This window comes from Polypterus senegalus, chromosome 9, assembly GCF_016835505.1.
Source record: "Polypterus senegalus isolate Bchr_013 chromosome 9, ASM1683550v1, whole genome shotgun sequence".
Lineage (NCBI taxonomy): Eukaryota > Metazoa > Chordata > Cladistia > Polypteriformes > Polypteridae > Polypterus > Polypterus senegalus.
In genome coordinates this window covers 69,964,222-69,984,373 of record NC_053162.1, presented here as the reverse complement: position 1 = coordinate 69,984,373, position 20,152 = coordinate 69,964,222, and the positions used below count along the sequence as shown (strand labels likewise).

General features: G+C 36.5%; 1 protein-coding gene across 1 annotated transcript in view; it reads right to left on the bottom strand.

Annotated features, from left to right (window-relative positions):
• Window positions 1-6,162: 6,162 nt before the first annotated feature.
• katnb1 (katanin p80 (WD repeat containing) subunit B 1) overlaps window positions 6,163-20,152 on the bottom strand; it is a 45,641-nt gene continuing 31,651 nt past the window's right edge. Inside the window, exons 12-20 of the mRNA XM_039763213.1 lie at window positions 19,857-20,008; window positions 19,518-19,568; window positions 17,153-17,217; window positions 12,627-12,812; window positions 12,375-12,524; window positions 12,065-12,141; window positions 7,942-8,016; window positions 7,687-7,803; window positions 6,163-7,603 (exon numbers count right to left, since the gene is read on the bottom strand). Of these exons, the coding sequence (XP_039619147.1) occupies window positions 7,471-7,603; window positions 7,687-7,803; window positions 7,942-8,016; window positions 12,065-12,141; window positions 12,375-12,524; window positions 12,627-12,812; window positions 17,153-17,217; window positions 19,518-19,568; window positions 19,857-20,008 (1,006 nt within the window). The 3' untranslated portion in view covers window positions 6,163-7,470. The remainder of the gene's footprint in view (window positions 7,604-7,686; window positions 7,804-7,941; window positions 8,017-12,064; window positions 12,142-12,374; window positions 12,525-12,626; window positions 12,813-17,152; window positions 17,218-19,517; window positions 19,569-19,856; window positions 20,009-20,152) is intronic.

Below are 20,152 nucleotides of genomic sequence, written 5' to 3'. Positions count from 1 at the left end.
AGATATTTGTCACATCAATGATGTTGATGGGTGACCAGACTAAGCTTTGTCAGTTAAATTTGTTCTTTCCACTTTAAACCTTTCTACAAATTCATAAACCTTTCATTGAGTCATGCGGTTTTAACTTCACTGAATTTCAGCAGGTTTCACTCCCTGTGCCCAAAGAAATCTCACTAAGGCACGTTGTTCAACAAAGGTGCAATCACACAGAGGAGTGTCCATGGCTTTGACTAGACCAATGACAGAGTGCTGTGCTGTGTGTGTTCTATCTACCCATAAGCCCCTGCAAATGTGTTGTATTCCATCAGCTCCTATAAATTGTGGTTACCATGTAATTTTGACATTGCCTTTGCTTTTTGATTTACTCTCATACATAAACCAGTTACTCCCTGTGTCTCCAGGAGTGTCATTTCCATTCAATGGTCCCACAAAATGTAGCTCTTGTAGACTGGATAACTTAACGTATACAAAGCCGGATACTTTATGGAAAGCTGCTCTCAATATGTGATCTTTTCTAGTGTTTCAGCTACAAGTGTTTAAACTGTCAAGAGGGTTGTACTTCACAAGCCCTAAAATCAAGTGGCTCTCCACTGGATGACGGCCTGCTGCATGTACTCCATGTGTGCGGTGACCTAAAAATGATACTTTGTTTTTATGTAACTAATATTGTAGCTACCATTTATTAGTGTGTATCTTTAAGATTTTATGAGGTCCTGCACAAACCTCCTCAAAAGATTTTTAGGCTGGGTCGTCATTCTTTCTTCCCTTGTCGTCTTTTTTTTTTTTTTCTTTTACTCCAAGCTGTTTTATTGTTCTTCAGACACTGCTGAGTCATAGTGATGTATCCAAGCTTCACCCCCATATTCTTAAATGACTCCTTCTCTGAATCATTACCTCAAGGTTCTATTTAGAACACTAGATGTGGTAACGATTCATTCCAGTATATACAGCCTTTCTCCATCGTTTGGATGTAAAGTCACCAAATTAAGTCAGATATCTCAAATACAGCGATGTAGTTACAACAATGTCAGACGTGCTCACTGAACCTCTGAATGATTTCTCATTCATGTTACAGAATTCTCTTCACTTTTCACAGAACTAATACATGGAAAAATGACGGCACAAAGTGCAGATTTCGCCCGACAGTTATCTGTGTACAGTCTTCTCGTCTTCTGAAGCTAAAGAAATCGGCAGCAGCTGCAATGGCTCGTCTACTCTCTGGGACAATGCAGAGATACAAAGCTATTGCCTTGCAATGCAGTATGAAACTACACAAACAAAAAGGGGCACACATTTATTAGGCTGTCGTACACACAAAAAGAGGCTCGAACCAGTCATGCGTATGCAACCTCCCAAGAAAATGTCAGAATTTATAAAAGAAAACTTGACAGGGGAACAGCCGTGTATATTTACGGCAACTTGGACCCATGTTTACACAACTGGGAAATGGCGACACCTTTGATCAAGTAGGGAAATGCAGCTCAATCAGATAAATGATGACTCGCATGCATCATTCATATCACTTACCTGTTACTGTAATGTGTGTTGACATGGCAAACATATTAAAGCACAAATGTGATGAATATCATGCACACTGTATTTTGGTTCCATTTCAAGAGGACCAATACTGCGTATTCTTGTTTTGTTTCAAGAGTTCAGACTACCTGCTGTCACTTCTCTGGGTACTGGCCGACAGGTCAGCAGTATCTCAGCCAAGCTTCACTTTATAATGAACTCTGTGCTGGAAGCCTTTAACCAACCAACAAAGTGCTACGTCAGGTTTTTATATGGTGTAGGTGCATATACAGTACAGGCCAAAAGTTTGGACACACCTCCTCATTCAATGTGTTTTCTTTATTTTCATGACCATTTACATTGGTAGATTCTCACTGAAGGCATCAAAACTATGAATGAACACATATGGAGTTATGTACTTAACAAAAAAAGGTGAAATAACTGAAAACATGTTTTATATTGTAGTTTCTTCAAAATAGCCACCCTTTGCTCTGATTACTGCTTTGCACACTCTTGGCATTCTCTCGATGAGCTTCAACAGGTAGTCACCTGAAATGGCTTTCACTTCACAGGTGTGCCTTATCAGGGTTATTTAGTGGAATTTCTTGCTTTATCAATGGGGTTGGGACCAGCAGTTGTGTTGTGCAGAAGTCGGGTTAGTTGGACGATCATTTATTTTTCGACAGGACAATGACCCCAAACACACCTCCAGGCTGTGTAAGGGCTATTTGACCAAGAAGGAGAGTGATGGTGATGGAGTGCTGTAAATGGTCATGAAAATAAAGAAAACACATTGAATGAGGAGGTGTGTCCAAACTTTTCGCCTGTACTGTACGTATAACATAGTATGTTGAAAAACAATATAAAAAGGCAATCTGCATCAGTGTCCATTTTCTTCACATGCATTTTAATAAACTCATATTGTAATAAGGGCACCTAGAGAGAATGAAGCTGCTTGTGTTAACTGTAAGCATTGATATTCTATTACAGTGGTGCTTGAAAGTTTGTGAACCCTTTAGAATTTTCTATATTTCTGAATAAATATGACCTAAATCATCATCAGATTTTCACTTGAGTCCTAAAAGTAGATAAAGAGAAACCAGTTAAACAAATGAGACAAAAATATTATACTTGGGTCATTTATTTATTGAGGAAAATGATCGAATATTACATATTTGTGAGTGGCAAAAGTATGTGAACCTCTAGGATTAGCAGTTAGTTTGAATTTTGAAATTAGAGTCAGGTGTTTTCAATCAATGGGATGACAATCAGGTGTGAGTGAGCACCCAGTGTTATGTAATGAACAGGGATCTATCAAAGTCTGCTCTTCACAACACATTTGTGGAAGTGTATCATGGCACGAACAAAGGAGGTTTCTGAGGACCTCAGAAAAAGAGTTGTTGATGCTCATCAGGCTGGAAAAGGTTACAAAACCATCTCTAAAGAGTTTGGACTCCACCAATCCACAGTAAGACAGATTGTGTACAAATGGAGAAAATTCAAGACCAGTGTTGCCCTCCCCAGGAGTGGTTGACCAACAAAGATCACTCCAACAGCAAGGCTGTAATACTCGGCGAGGTCACAAAGGACCCCAGGGTAACTTCAAAGCAACTGAAGACCACTCTCATATTGGCTAATGTTCATGAGTCCACCATCAGGAGAACACTGAACAACAATGGTGTGCATGGCAGGGTTGCAAGGAGAAAGCCACTGCTCTCCAAAAAACAAAATTGCTGCTCGTCTGCAGTTTGCTAAAGATCATGTGGACAAACCAGAAGGCTATTGGAAGAATGTTCTGTGGACGGATGAGACCAAAATAGAACTTTTTGGCTTAGGTCAAAAGCATTATGTTTGGAGAATGGAAAACACTGCATTCCAGCATAAGAACCTTATCCCATCTGTGAAACACGGTGGTGGTAATATCATGGTTTGGGTCTGTTTTGCTGCATCTGGGCCAGCTTGCCTTCATTGATGGAACAATGAATTCTGAATTATATCAGAAAATTCTAAAGGAAAATGTCAGAAAATATGTCCATGAACTGAATCTCAAGAGAAGGTGGGTCATGCAGCAAGACAACGACCCTAAGCACACAAGTCGTTCTAAAAAAGAATGGCTAAAGAAGAATAAAGTTAATGTTTTGGAATGGCCAAGTGAAAGTCCTGATCTTAATCCAATCAAAATGTTGTGGAAGGACCTGAAGCGAGCAGTTAATGTGAGGAAACCCACCAACATCCCAGAGTTGAAGCTATTCTGTACGGAGGAATAGGCTAAAATTCCTCCAAGCCGGTGTGCAGGAATGATCAAAAGTTACCGGAAATGTTTAGTTGCAGTTATTGCTGCAAAGGGAGAGGGAGAAAGGGGGGTGGTCACACCAGATACTGAAAGCAAAGGTTCACATACTTTTGCCACTCACAAATATGTAATATTCGATAATTTTCCTTAAATAAATAAATGACCAAGTATAATATTTTTGTCTCATTCGTTTAACTGGTTTCTCTTTATCTACTTTTAGGACTTGAGTGAAAATCTGATGATGATTTAGGTCATATTTATGCAGAAATATAGAAAATTCTAAAGGGTTCACAAACTTTCAAGCACCACGGTAACATACAAGTCATCTGCGATGCTAAGATAAGACTCACAATTATCAGGATTGCTTGCACAACGAATGACACATAAAAAGGCATCTTCAGTTGTAGATGCCATTTACAGATCAAAATCAGATAGCGAAGATGTGTATTTTTGCCTCCTCCCATTATACGCACACTCTCCTGATGACTAACGACGGGGACTTTTTTATTTCAGGCATGGTGTGACTAGAGCTCATGGCATTTACAGCATCCATAACATGTTGCCATTCAATATATTTGTGTTTGTTGCCATTTCGTGCCTCTAATTTAGTGACAAGAACTTCTACCTCACAGTACTGGCTGCGTCAGGTGGCTGAACTGGTTGTTCCTCTTCCTAAGCAAGTCTAAAAAAAAACTGCACAAACCTGAAAAATGACTACAGTGCAGCTCACATGTGGCTCACCAAACAAGCAAGACCAATCAAAAACTCTGAAATGCCAAAGCCGTCTGACCACGTAGATTAATGTTCCAACACGGATTTTGGATTTAATATCTTCTCATTTATAATGCTTTGTGTATACACAAAATGAGGCTTGAAACGTCCCACACAAATGTCAGGATTTATAAAAGAAAACATGATGGGGGAGTGCAGGCATATTTACGGCAACACTGACCCATGCATATGCAACACTTCAGAGAAACTGGGGAATGACGTCACCCTTGAACAAGTAGGGAGATGCAGGCAAATCAGATAAATGACGACTTGCATGCATAATAATTCATATCACATGGCTGTAGTAATGCACATTTAACAAACATATTACACCTCAGAAGTAATGAATATGAAGTACAGACTGTATTTTAGTTCCTTTATAAAAAGGCCAATGCTACGTATTTGCACTGAAGAGCTTTTTTGTTTTTTCGTCAGTGTCTATCAGCTTCCTGCCTTCACAGGGTACTGGCAGACACGTCAGAAATATCTCAGCTGAGCTTCACTCCATCATGCTAGCTGTGCTGCAAGTCATTAACTGACTGGCGAGGTGCTGCATCCAGTTTTGGTGTGATGCGGGTCCTCATACATGAAACATAACACATTATTGCCAACAAAAGTCAATTTGCAGCAGTGTCCAGTTCTAACATAATTGGAGCAACTTATTGCACTCATATTGCAATAAGGGCACCGGACGATAATGAAGCCGCATTTGTTTACTGTGAGCAGTGATATTCCATTAATGAACAAGTCATGTGTGATGCCAAAGTGAGACTAACAAACGTTATGGTCGCAGTGGCCCAGGTCAACCCGGGATACATTTATTTTGAGGCCAAGTAGCATTGGCAGATGTGACGGTGCTCTGTATGTGGCGAGTGGATTATTGGTAAGGTAACTGGCTGAACCATCAGCTTTTTATATGGCCTTTACTGTTCATTGTAACTGGAGCAATGTCATTACTATGTTGTACTGGGCAACTGTGGTTACCCACTCAGACACTGGAAGCTTATGCCTTTCCTGGACCCCCCAGAACACTATAATGAGCTACTTTTGACTGCAGGTGGTGGGGTCTCTATGCATCAAGTGTGGGGCTGCTCTACCAGCCAATGAAGTTTTGTAGCATCAAGACTGCATACGTGTGAGGCTGATTAGCATGCTCCATACATGGATGTTCCAGGTTGGCACTTGAGGTGCATGAACTTGCTCATATTTACAAAGCAATTGTGATTTATAAACTGTAAATTGCGTTGAAATGTGCATGCACCAGGTTTTTTAAAAATTAGATTTTTTTTGGCATATGCATTTTCCTTTTTATTTATTTTTTTTAACTTTTTCTTTCCATGCAAATATTTTCACACAATTTTACCTCTTGCTAAATCCTCATTACAACCTCATATAGAGAAAGTTGGGAAAAAAAACCCAAAAAAACAAAACTGAAGCCTAAAAGAAGATTTGCCACTTGGACTAAAATGGCTGAATGACTAAAACCAAATGTCAGTCTAAAACAAGAACTGAATGATTAGTTGAATGATTTGATCATAGTGGCATAAAGGATGGATTTTAGAGAATAATTCTGTAGCACTAACTTGACCAAAACAATTTATTTATTAATTACAACAAATATAATGGATTAGTCCCAGTCCGACTTCATTTCATATGTCACATGTACACAAACCAAACATGGCAAAATAACATAAAAGTGCAGAATCAGGAAGTCTTCAGATCAGGAGTCATTTCAAAATGATAGAAGACATGGTACAAAATAAAATCTGGAATGTTTTACTGATACAGTGAAAACTCTCCTGAATCACTGTTCTAGAAAAATAATGGCATACTAGGTATTAAAAAATATGTACATAATTTTGGAAACAAAAACTTCTTATTGAAGTTCTTGTTGTTAGTGATGAATGTTTCACTTGTCATGCATTGCAAGGCACAAAGTGTTTTGAGGAGGTACAGAAGGAGAAATGTCAATTTTAAACAAAATCATACATTTGTCAAAATACCTGAAGCAAGTATTACAAAATGGCAAAATAAACATGTGGTGAAAATCTTTTTCCAAGCAAAGATTTGTGTTAAATTAAAAAAAAAAAAAACAACAAAACTTTCAAATTAAACCATTTAGATATTCCGGTGTCTGAAGCAAATCATTCCAGAAAAGAACAGCAGCACCAGAAAGCAGCTGAGCAGCCCACTAATGCAAACAAAGTGGCCAAATTTCATTGGTTTCTACATTCGGGAGTCACTTGAAAAAAAGAATTCTCAATTCCGGGCACTTTTTTTTGGTTTAATGTGAAATAAAAAGTATAAATGTGTTTTTATGTAAGGTACTTAAGGTGCATTAGGCCACATAAGACATTATGATCCGTCCTTCCAACCAAAGAGAGGGTTCCCAGAATAATTCATCCTTTCTTCAATACCAGCAAACTTCATTTACTTTGTTAAAAAATCATCAACCCCACATGATTAGTTTGTGTGTACAGTACAGTGCTCTGTTAGAGAAAAATGCTTTAGTTAGAGAAATCCAAAAGCCAATTTTGGGTAACAAAAAAGAAAAAGCCCACAAACTTTTGTCCAGCAAAGGCTGCATTACTACAATATGGAGCTGTGAACCTTAATTCTTAAATATAAAACCTACTAGGGTTCTCAGTCCAGTGGGAAAACAGGGTATCTACTCTCAAAACCACTCAAAATGAGTGTACAAGAGAAACAATGTACAATTCTATTATATTCCTTTAAAACCAGGAACAGATATTCTTCAATACATAACCACTTAAACACGAGTGCCTCATAAGACCACCTTCAGTCTCTTCATTCCAAAAGCTGTCTTGGAGGAGTTGGCTTGATTTAAAGTTTATGCACAGAGGGCACAATTACTGCCCTCAAAGTCGTCATCACTCCAGTGAAGCCATGAGAAGCTGAAGCTCTCGAAAGGCACTGCCGTGACGTCCCACTAACCCTGCTTTGCTTTTAACAACGTTGCTGAGATTCTTCAACTGCTTGTAACATGCCTTGCACTTCTGATGCCTGTGTAAAGCAAAAAAAAAAAAAAAGACACATTAAAAATTAAAATGTTAAAGTATGCCAAAGATAAGGATTAAAGTACTTGCCTTTCTTCCCGGGTGATATCTACTCCGACTGAAGGAAGTGCTGCAAGATTGTCTGTTATTAAAGGCAAAAATCGCTGTAGGATAAGCTTTAGAGAAGTACATCCTGTCTGAACATAACTGAGGGGAAAAAGGAAAGGACACTTAAGTATCCCAGATAACCCGACTTGTATTTTAAAACCACTTTGTGTATGAGAGGATTGGACATTAGCATTATTTAATTACTTACATTGTCATCATTTTAAGAAACTCATTTACCTTTCATATTTGCTCTGCAGCAGTTTTTCAATCTGAGGAAGGATAGAAGTACAAAGGTCCAGCTTCCATAGGCATCTATGAAAGATTTGAGCTCATTTTAATATACAGATTTTTGCTGTAGGACACCAAAGACTCAAGACAATGTTGCAAAATAAAAAAAAAGTAAATGCAGATAGTCATATTACAAAAATGCTGCAGTGCTTGTTTTAATTCACCAAGTTTTATTTTATTACATATTTGTGCCTCATTTAAATATAACCAGATTTGCTCTAATAAATTAACAGCACTGCTAGCTGACTGAATCTAATGAACCAGTGTATGTGGGAACACATCAGCTCATTTTTCTCTGCTGACTGTAACTTCTACAAGATTCTTAAATTTCATTATTCCTACCATCATGCATAATTTTAACTCTTAAGAGCCATTCACTGGTATGTTTTAAGCCCCTATTACTAACTTTTTGGACTTACATTTTTAATCAGGTATTCCAGGTATTGGGTAGTGACCACTGCATGAGTCCTGTTTATTCCCCCCTCATACTAATTTACTTTGATCTTAATGCAGTACACATTTACAAGAAGAGGCAGACATGGCTTTTCTTGTTTATGAAACTCAAAAGTTATGGAGTGGACAAAACAAATATAATGACAATTTTTTAAGTCGTTTATTGAATCCATTGTTACGTTTTCTTTTATTATAGGTTTGGTAACCTCGACATTAAGACTACCAACTTCTCAACACTGTAAAAACTAGCAGTAAAATGACTGGTTTGCAGCAGACCTTGTCACGGGACAAACTAGTTCAAAAAAAGGGTGAAACTGGACGGTGTGTCTGCCTGGGGGGTTGTCAACCAGGAGAGGTTTCCTCATGTGGCGGGTATGGCAACACACTGTATACCAGTGCAAGCTCCCCAAACCGAGCTGACCGGACCTCAGCCCCCACATGAAATTTCCTCTCCAGTGCTTTTGCTGCTGCCTTGACAAAGGTGCTTGTTCTTTTTAAGCTGACAAGTGCTAATGCTGCTACATTAAATGAAAATCATAATGCAAAATTAAGAATCCATTTCAAAAATAGCCCGTGTAGTTTTATTACATAAAAATGGTTTTACTAGTGAGTGAATTTTTATCATAACATAAAATTAATGTAAGAATTGCATTTCTTAATGGTAAAATAACCAGTAAATTACCAAAATACAGAATGTGTAAGTAGAGATACTTCACAACAAAAGCTGCTAACTACTCATTTGACTTAAATATTAGTTTTTTTTTTTAATTATTCATAAAATGATTGTGCGTTTCTGGAAAAAAAATAGTTCTTTAAATTCAGAATTAATCAGTGCAGACATTTCTTTACGTCTTAATCATATAATGTACTAGGGCTGGGTCAATGGTCTATGATACCATACATCAACAGCTGGACGGACACTTTTTTGACTGACTGCAAGTATTTGCAGAATTTTTCTCATAGTGTAAAACTGCAGTTGTCACTTTTTTCTTAATTTTGCTTGTCTCACAAGAATGCGGTCAGGCATTCATATTTCAGCAGGAGGCACGAGCTTGGATGGTTAAGCAGGAGTGCACTGTATTTGAGTGAAGACAGCCCAATTACTGCATCATGCACAATGTTTAATTAGAAAGAGCTGCTATGGCATTCACATACTCCAAGTGTTTGAAGCAGGCCAATACCAGCACCCCTCAAACCTTCAAGGGGACTCCTTAAGTGACCAACTCAGCATTTTTTTTTTGACACTGGCCAATGCAAAGGTTAGCAGCCAGTGGAGTTCAGCCTATGTAAATTAAAACCACTGAAAGAAACCAAGAGATGAGCTGAATGGACTCCCTGCAAACAATGATGTTCATAGGAGAGGGCCCTCCCTGAGCGTCTCTCTATGCAAAGGGAAAAAGGGGTTGAAAATGGGAACAGAAGAAGGCTGCAGGACTTGCAAGGGTCAACAAGTAATGAACAGGATTGAAAAGAGCAAAAGTGCACAAGTCACGATAGTAAGACACCTTTGGATGCCAAATGAAACACCAGAGCAGCACTCAGGGTGTTTGCCATGGCCATAACAAAGTAGAAGCGGCAGTCAGGGAAATAAATAGTTATAGCTTTTTTTTTCTCTTTCTACTATAACATTGCTTAAAAACACTTTTTTTATTGTAACCTTAAGGAAAAAACCTTTCAGCTTGTTATTATTTCCACAATCCATGTTGTCTTCCTTTCTCCTCTGTCCACACAGAGGGTCATTACAACAGGAATGTTAACTGTACTGTGAACATGAGATAATAAATCAAATAAACGGATTACACTATATATCAAAGCAGTGACTTACATTTAAAAAAAAGAAAAGAAAAAAAAGACTGCCATTGTTCTCCAGCAAACACATCATACATTAGAAGCACACAATACCAATTAAGACTTAGGTTTATACAGCATGCCATTTGCACACATAAGAAAAGGCAAAATATGTGCTATGGCCAAACCATGAACAAACACGAAATACAATATACTACTTTTTTGTTCAAAAATTTAAAAAAACAACTGAAGACATTGTGTTTGAGTGAGTAAAAGTAATTACTTTGAGAAAAAAAATATATAAATAAATAAAAAAAAAAACTCTACTTTTTCCCGTTAGAAAGACAAACTTTCCTGTTTGGTACACATTTACTCAAATACAATTTTAAAATTTATTCTCAATAAGTCATCATTGCAAAAAGGAAATCACTTTTGAATCATTGTAATAACATTACCGAATACAGTAATCCCTCGCTATATCGCGCTTCGACTTTCGCAGATTCATTCTATCGCAGATTTTAAATGTAAGCATATCTAAATATATATCACGGATTTTTCGCTGGTTCGCGGATTTCTGCGATATTTGCATTCTTTTAATTGTGAGAAAGAAGAAAGAAGATCTCTGTCTTGTCATGGAGCACAGTTTAAACTTTTGACTAAAGGGTGTTATTTCATGTCTAGAGGGCTCTAATGTAAAAAGTGTGGGAGAGTTTATAAGGGCTTAAAATATATAAAAATAACCATACAAACATATGGTTTCTACTTCGTGGATTTTCATCTATCGCGCGGGTTCTGGAATGCAACTCCCGCGATCGAGGAGGGATTACTGTACTCCTATGTGTGCTGGGTGGCAGCAATCTATGAGACAGGTAACAATATTGTTCTTATTGACTTATCCCACTTTTACTATATGCGGAAAACAACACTTTCAATTGTGCTTTTACAGACAGATTTACTGGGATTACAATATTTCAAGGCACAGCTAACAGACCAATAAACCACATATAGCATTGGCTTTTTATCTAATTCCAATTACAAACAGCCTCAAATAAATAACTTCCTTAACAGACCTGCCATCCCAAAATTCCAGAATCAGGGTATAAAAATACTTGATGAATCATTTAACACTTTCTTAAATTGAAAGTGCCATAAAATCATCAGAGAGTGGAAAATGATCTGATACAAATGGCTTACTCCGCTAAATACTATAAAGTCACAAACTTAACATATATGCATTTTTGTCTATTGAACAAGGATGCTGCAGTTTTGGAAAAAATCTAAAATGTAAAAGGCAAAATTGATATGTTACTGGCCAGTTATGATGTAAATTGTTAATTTTATCAAGTGTTGCGGACCAAAGAACTTTTTCGTTAATTCACAAAAGACTATATTCACCTCTCCAAGAGTGTGACTTGCACTGCAAGAGAAATTACCAGATATTAATACATCTAGGCTAAATATTTTACTTTTGACCTGACTTCAGATGTATCTATCAGGTAAGGAACTATTACAGAAGGAATAATATTGTATATCCATTATTATTTTACATGTAGGGCAGTTATATATTGTTCCTATTCCCCCAAAATAACTATAATAATTCAAATAAAAATTTTGAAATGAGTGATATGTCACTTTGTATCAACTGGTCCCGGTTAGTAGGTGCACCTTTATTTACAAACTGTTCCAAGTATATTTTTATTTTGAACCATAGTTGTGGTGCACAGTGCAAAATGTAGTTTCCAGATGGTGACATTTTTTATACTAACAAAGTAAAAAAAGTTAACCAAAAAACATCTGAAAATAGCTAAAGTATACACATTTTTGTACTTACGGTTTCAAGTTGATGATATTCAGCATGTCTACCACAACTGACAGGTCATTGATGGTTACTGCTGAATCCAAAGAATTCTGGAGCAGAACAGAAACACATTTTTGATTAAAACTATAAAATGAAACAAATTTCTTCAACAAACAAAAACATTTAAGGGTTCTATAATGTACATTATCAGGCAAGAACATACAGCAAATTTAAATCTAGAAAAATTACCAATATATTCATCTTACAAACTATTATTAATAATTCAGAATTAATTCTTGATTGCCATGTACACGGCTCTATGAAAGGAGAAATATGTACTTACCTTTATATCACCACTACTCCATACAGTTCTCACAGTGTCAAGATTTTTATATCTGCTTGTAAGGACTACACACATTGTTTCATGGCCTTTTCGGATCTGGGATAAGGCATCATCATCACTCAAGGCAAGCTGATTATTATTTTTTGCTGGCTAGAACAAAATAATCCAGACAGTGATAAATGTCCTTATCGCTACAAATACTCACAACTGGTTTTCGGTAAGTAATTTTTGAGATACTGAGCAATAACATACAGGTAAAAAATCTGTTGCCTTTAATCCAATTGGCTCATTTCTAGATGCAGGAATGACAGCTGGTTCCACTTTGCTTGGAGCTGACACAGCTACAGGTTGTGCACGGCTGGTTGGCGGAACAATTGTAGGCTCCACTCTATTCACAGGTGTAGATGAAGCAACAGGGGGCATTTTCAACTGATCCAACTAAAACAAAAGTTATGAACTACATTATCATTTACAGCAAAAACTAACTATACATATCTCTGTAATTCACCTAATGTATCAAAAACCCTAATAAAATATGATGCATTTTTAAAATTCTGCTTTGCATAAGGTTTTGGCAAAAATGCTTTCTTCTCTAATGGCCATGCTGTGGTACAGATACTGGAATGTCATAAAAATCATTAGAGTTTTTCCTTCTTGTAGGGTTATCCTATGCAAACTGATATAAGGGGATAGAATGGACTAAGAACAATGAAGAAACAGAAGAACTTAGGGGCTGGATGACCCACGAAAGCAAGATTTAAGAAACCAAAAGTGAAATCTATAAAAGGGTACAAAACCCACTGGGTTATAGACATAAGCAGATCTAAGCGGTCTATACCTTGTCAAACCAAAGTTGCTCTTGGAGTGTTGAACATTACTGTCAAGAAAGGAGCTGGAACTAGTGGGGTGGAGATCCACTGATTATCAAATGGTTTGGTTGAGTACAGAAATGTGCTTGTAGTATTTTAGCTACAAGCTTACAATAATGATCTTAAATTAAATATGAGTGAATTAAAGTGATTGTGCATATTTTGGCACAATAACTTCCTTTCAAAAATGGTAAAAAGTAAAGTGTTGGAAAGGAAGGCAGTTGGCTGCCCCAGGTTTCTAGGGACACTTTAAAAAAAAAAACAAAAAAAAACACACACCTTATACTGGCATAACATCTCTCATAATAACTTGTTTCTTGAAACTACAAGAAAACTGCTGGTCTGTTATATGAATATTATTGTTGACAACTGAATTAGTGTGCAGAAATGTTTATATCTAAATATTTGAAACATCTTATATTTTCTCTGTATTATAATAAGTTTTATAAGGTAGCAACTATCCCTGGCATACAACACCAACAAGGTATTATGTACAAAATTTTACATAATGTATATATCACAATTACTTATACAGTGTACCCTAGGGGGTGGTGTGATAGTGGCAAAAAGTATATATCAGTATTTTTGGGACTTTGATGATAACAATTATTAGAGAATATTTTGCATTGAAATGTTTCTGTAAAAGTCTTATTGATCAAACTTGGTCTTGTTAATAGGATATTAATTGTAGCTTACTAATGACATTAATGGAAACAACAGTTAAGAAAAACAGGTCTTATTTATTTACTTAAAACTGAAGTAAAAAAATGCAAAAATAGTAAAATCACCAGTCCAAAAAAAAAAAAAAACACAAAACTGTAAAATTGTACTGAGGAAACTTCAAGTTTTGTGACAGAAACACCAGTCTGTTCACAGCATTTGGCTCCAGAGCACCATTGTTACATGCTACAACATTTTCTCCAGTGCTGAAAGCCCTCTCAGAAGGGCTACTTAAGGCAGGGATACAGTGCATCTGGAAAGTATTCACAGCGCATCACTTTTTCCACATTTTGTTATGTTACAGGTGCATCCTGTTTCCCTTGATCATCCTTGAGATGTTTCTGCAGCTTAATTGGAGTCCACCTGTGGTAAATTCAGTTGATTGGACATGATTTGGAAAGGCACACACCTGTCTATATAAGGTCCCACAGTTGACAGTTCACGTCAGAGCATAAACCAAACATGAAGTCAAAGGAATTGTCTGTAGACCTCCGAGACAGGATTGTCTCGAGGCGCAAATCTGGGGAAGGTTACAGAAAAATTTCTGCTGCTTTGAAGGTTCCAATGAGCACAGTGGCCTTCATCATCCGTAAGTGGAAGAAGTTCAAAACCACCAGGACTCTTCCTAGAGCTGGCCGGCCATCTAAACTGAGCGATCGGGGGAGAAGGGCCTTAGTCAGGAAGGTGACCAAGAACCCGATGGTCACTCTGTCAGAGCTCCAGAGGTCCTCTGTGGAGAGAGGAGAACCTTCCAGAAGGACAACCATCTCTGCAGCAATCCACCAATCAGGCCTGTATGGTAAAGTGGCCAGACGAAAGCCACTCCTTAGTAAAAGGCACATGGCAGCCCGCCTGGAGTTTGCCAAAAGGTTCCTGAAGGACTCTCAGACCATGAGAAACAAAATTCTCTGGTCTGATGAGACAAAGATTGAACTCTTTGGTGTGAATGCCAGGCGTCACGTTTGGAGGAAACCAGGCACCGCTCATCACCAGGCCAATACCATCCCTACAGAGAAACATGGTGGTGGCAGCATCATGCTGTGGGGATGTTTTTCAGTAGCTGGAACTGGGAGACTAGGCAGGATAAAGGGAAAGATGACTGCAGCAATGTACAGAGACATCCTGGATTAAAACCTGCTCCAGAGCGCTCTTGACCTCAGACTGGGGCGACGGTTCATCTTTCAGCAGGACAACGACCCTAAGCACACAGCCAAGATATCAAAAGAGTGGCTTCAGGACAACTCTGTGAATGTCCTTGAGTGGCCCAGCCAGAGCCCAGACTTGAATCCGATTGTACATCTCTGGAGAGATCTTAAAATGGCTGTGCACTGACGCTTCCCATCCAACCTGATGGAGCTTGAGAGGTGCTGCAAAGAGGAATGGGCGAAATTGGCCAAGGATAGGTGAGCCAAGCTTGTGGCATCATATTCACAAAGACTTGAGGCTCTTATTGCTGCCAAAGTTGCATCGACAAAGTATTGAGCAAAGGCTGTGAATACTTATGTACATGTGATTTCTCAGTTTTTTTATTTTTAATAAATTTGCAAAAACCTCAAGTAAACTTTTTTCACATTGTCATTATGGGGTGTTGTGTGTAGGATTCTGAGGAAAAAAAATGAATTTAATCTATTTTAGAATAAGGCTGTAACATAAAATGTGGAAAAAGTAATGCGCTGTGAATACTTTCTGGATGCACTGTACACTGGCACTTTTTTGCAAATTTCCTTAATTTGGGGAGATTTGTTTTCCACCTTTTAAATGGATTGACATCACTGTCTACCTCAGGTATAATCAAGTAAGTAGCTTTTGATCTTGTTTTCAATAGAAGTGTGCAGAGAATCATCTTATCTGAATTGCCATTTTTTTTAAAATTGATGCCCAGACTTTTTTTTATTTTTTGTTCCCTCTCTTGTGTCATCACCTGCTCCAACTTCTGCAGCCATAGGGGTGGTATGGAGCGGGGGGCAAAGACAAAAGGATCTGTAAGAGTTTTTTAAAAAAATGAAAGGAAAAAATGTGGTTTGGAATTGAGGACCCCCAACAAAGACTGCCTGTGAAATAAAACAAGCCCAATAATATACTTTTTACAGAAATAAAAATAATCCATTTTAAAAAATTATGAAATTTACGCACACTCAGTAGTCTATTTACCCTGTTGCATAAGACTGAATGTGTGGATTCTCAAGGTGTGTTTTTGATTGTTTTTTTGCAAAGTGAGTGACATACTCAATTTCATCTTGCAAATTGTTAAAACAATATTATCTTAGACAATGTATATCACACACACCTAGTATACTCAATATCTCTGGACCGTTTTTGTGTGTAAAACAGTAAACACAAGAACAACACTGAATTCCAGACCGATTCTAGATGACAAAAAAATTTGAAATGAGAATTCTCCAGGACAGTATCTGGAATAACATTTGTCGACTGGAGTATTCATGGCTCCCCAATAAATCTCTACAGACTAACACAACATTATGGATCACCCTGATGTGGGTAAAAGAGAAATCTGGTCTTCACTGCTTAGCCTGTAACCACTACGATCTTCACCAGGGCAAAGTGGTATCGAAAATTAGATTAATCTGTTATATTGTGTATTAAACCAGGATATCCCAATTTAATGAACACGAAAGTACATATTTGCAGAAAAGTTAACAGCACAATGCAAACATATTCTTAAATAAAATTTCGGGCACATGCTACACTCCATAAATACACATTTTCCACACAGTTAAACATTTTGGTAATATACTAGTATATGAACCAAAAACTGGCACCACTGAGAGGTTTCTTAATTCTAGCGCCTTAGAACAGAAAAAATATTGCCAATGTATTATAGAATATGAAAATGTAAAACCACTACCCAACTGTAATTGGGAAAGGCAATTTTAATTTATTACAGTGTATAAAGAAAGCAAATGGAAATTCTAAAGCTTTTGGCTGCCTTCTTTATGTACCTATTCTCAATGTGGTTGTTCTGGATTGTTTACTTGGGGAAAATAACATCCATCTAAGAATAATTAACATGGAACAAATCAACTAATCACAGTAAGCCATATGGGAGGATATAAAATGGCTATATATTTTAAAACACAAACAAAAAAAACCCTTTTGTTTAATTTATACCAAATGTATATGCCCTGTCCTAGTTTTGTAGAGATAAAGCACCAATATAAAGCTACTTACTTTTATTTTCTCTGGTACAGGAGTCTGTGCATCTAAAGGAGTGCTGGGTTTAATTGTAAAACTCTCTAAAATAAAATAAAAAAACAAACAAAAAAAACCAAAATGTACTCAATGATAAAAAATAAAAATTAAAAGGTCTTACAAGCAGTATTATTGGCAGTATGTTTTATTTTTATAATGTAGTCCCTAAAATAAATACACTAAGCTTGACCCCTAAATACCCCCACTTTCCCTGGATATTTACATATGAGCAATAACTAATTCATTATTAAGAAGATGACATTAATAAGAGAAAACCTGGAACATAAAACTGTGTTGTCTTTATCAAATCGTTTAGAGTTAATTCTTCCACTTATTCAATTCAAACTTACTTTTTTTGTGATCATCTACCAGCAAGATGAATATATTAATAAAATGCAATACTCTTATGAACTGCTGAAAAATAGTTTCTTGCCAATAAAGGAGTAGGAGATAAATTATACAGCCACACTTAATTAAAAATAACTGGGCCATGGGAAGTGGATGTCTTCTAGTAATATTACATGCACCCATAATGACTTACTCTGGAACAATTTAGATTGGCCAATTACCATTTTAGGGATGCAACAGGAAACCTGAGAAGCCACTGAAAACCCAAGTAATGTAAATTGTGGAAACAATCAACATTAATTTTGTGTTTTTTCTTGAAAAGTAAAGCAAAATGACACCATTTATTGGCTAACTAAAAAGATTACAATATGCAAGCTTTTGAGGCAACACAAGCCCCTTCTTCAGGCAAGATGTAATCTCCTTTAGCAATGCTGCAAATGCTCTAAAGCTGGGATGCCCTAAGTTTCTGGTCTAATATGCTGAAAGGTAATTTGCTGTACTGGTGGAAGCCCAGATTGGGAAAGAGGTGGGTGGAACTATGACAGTAGACAACATCTGTTTTCCATGTGCTGTAGACAAAATAAGCTACTAAACTTTTCATCATACCATAACCAAGCTAAATAACCAACAGAACAAATGACAATTTACAATGAAACACTAGCAGCTCTTATTTTCATTCTCTAGACTACACAATTGAAAAAGTATTTAATTTTGCTGCTCTGACATTCCATATATCTTTATTATGGAATAAACAGTAGCCACTGAAAAAACATTTAAATTAACCCTGCCATGGCAACGTGCATGACTACAATATCTTTAAAAACACTGTGTTCTTTTTTCAAATGCTCCATTAATTTGAGTCACAGAGGTTAACTTCTGCCCTAAATTAGTGTGATACTGCAGTTGGAGAAGTCAGATATAAGGGGTATCTCCAATGTTGGAAATGCTCTTAAAAATGGATATTTTACACTATTAAAATGTAAACAGGAGGGAAAAAGGACATGTTACAACTTTATCTTATTTCAGATCAAAAAGGAAGAAGCTTGCTGCAGTAGATATTTGAATATTTTAGTACAAAGCAGCAGTTTATTCAAGGAACCCAACACTGAGTCAGCTCTCATCATGTGTCACTGTTAAAGGGTAAAATTTAACTGACAGTTACATTGAAAGTGATAAGTGATCTAAAAATCAAACAACCAAAAAGTATGGATTTCATTTTTTTAGTGTACGTGACTATATAGTACAGTCTCTAGCAAAGGTTTCATTTAAGTAGCTCTTAATTGATACTTGGGAGTATGTATTCTGATGGGAGTCTGACCTGACTCAACACTTTGTATAGCTAAGATTCAATTTTAGTGCTAATTGGGGGGGTGGGGCTTTGACTTAACTTGGGTATTTCTTTAAATTAAAAAAAAATACTCTCAGGGTAATAAGATTCAATTGCAAACTGGATGAGAATAGATGGCTTTCAAAGACCAACAGATGTAATGTATTCTGCTTAAATTCTTGAAATTATGATATATTAGGGAAAAGTCTTCAACAATACTCCGATAAAGCAATTAAAAAATATTTATACCAAATATAGACAAGTTATAGACAAGTTCTAAAGTTCTACAGAGAAAGCTTATCTTCAAGGATTGAAGAGGCCACAGTTTAGACAGACCAGCTGAAGGATGGATGTGTTTACTATTGTATAGTACTTACTATATATTAATCTACTTGCTGTATTTGTATATTGTCTTTGATATTAAAAATGATAACATGAACATTTTACTAGCCTTATTGCTTCACCACTACAACTGTACCTACATATATTTACCAAACTGAATTACATTTATCTTCAAGTTGAAATATTAAGGTTTTTATTTACAGAGCTTTGCCGACAACACGCATAAAGATGTAATATTCACTGCAAGACAGTTAAGACTATGGTTAATTTAGTTCTGTAAAATCTAATAAAGGACAAGGGTTCAGCCTGAATTGTTTTAATACTCACCATCCTCTGGTGGGGCAGGGAATGGCTCACTTTTCTTTGGAGGTGTTCGAGCTAAGAATTAAAAAAATAAAATCATATATAAAAACACACACACACATATTATTCATATTCATTCATTTATATATATTATATATATATATATATATATATATATATATATATATATATATATATATATATATATATATTTATTATTCAAACATATTTCCATAGTCTCTAAAGGACAAATGATATTATAATAGGAACAAAATACAAAACAAAGGAATAAAGACAATCAAACAGTAAGTCTGGTCAAAAATGCTACACGATTTGCTGAGATTAGTTGAAAATACTGTTTACAGATTGCATTCTTTGGCTGGAAGATCTCTTTATAGTCTTCTGGATTGCGAATCTCTGCTGTGGATTCCTTCTCATCTTTGTCTTCTTCGCTACTAGGACTCTGTCTATCTCCTTCAGGACTCTTTCGATCGCTCTCAGAGTTCTGTTTAACCCTAAATACAAAAAAAAACCAGAGGAAATCATACAGGAATTAAATAAATAAGACTGATACACTTGTCTGAGTGTACTACACTGGCCATCGATGTCACACTGACCATTCAGATGAACATAGTAATTCTATCATTTAGCACTGTGTT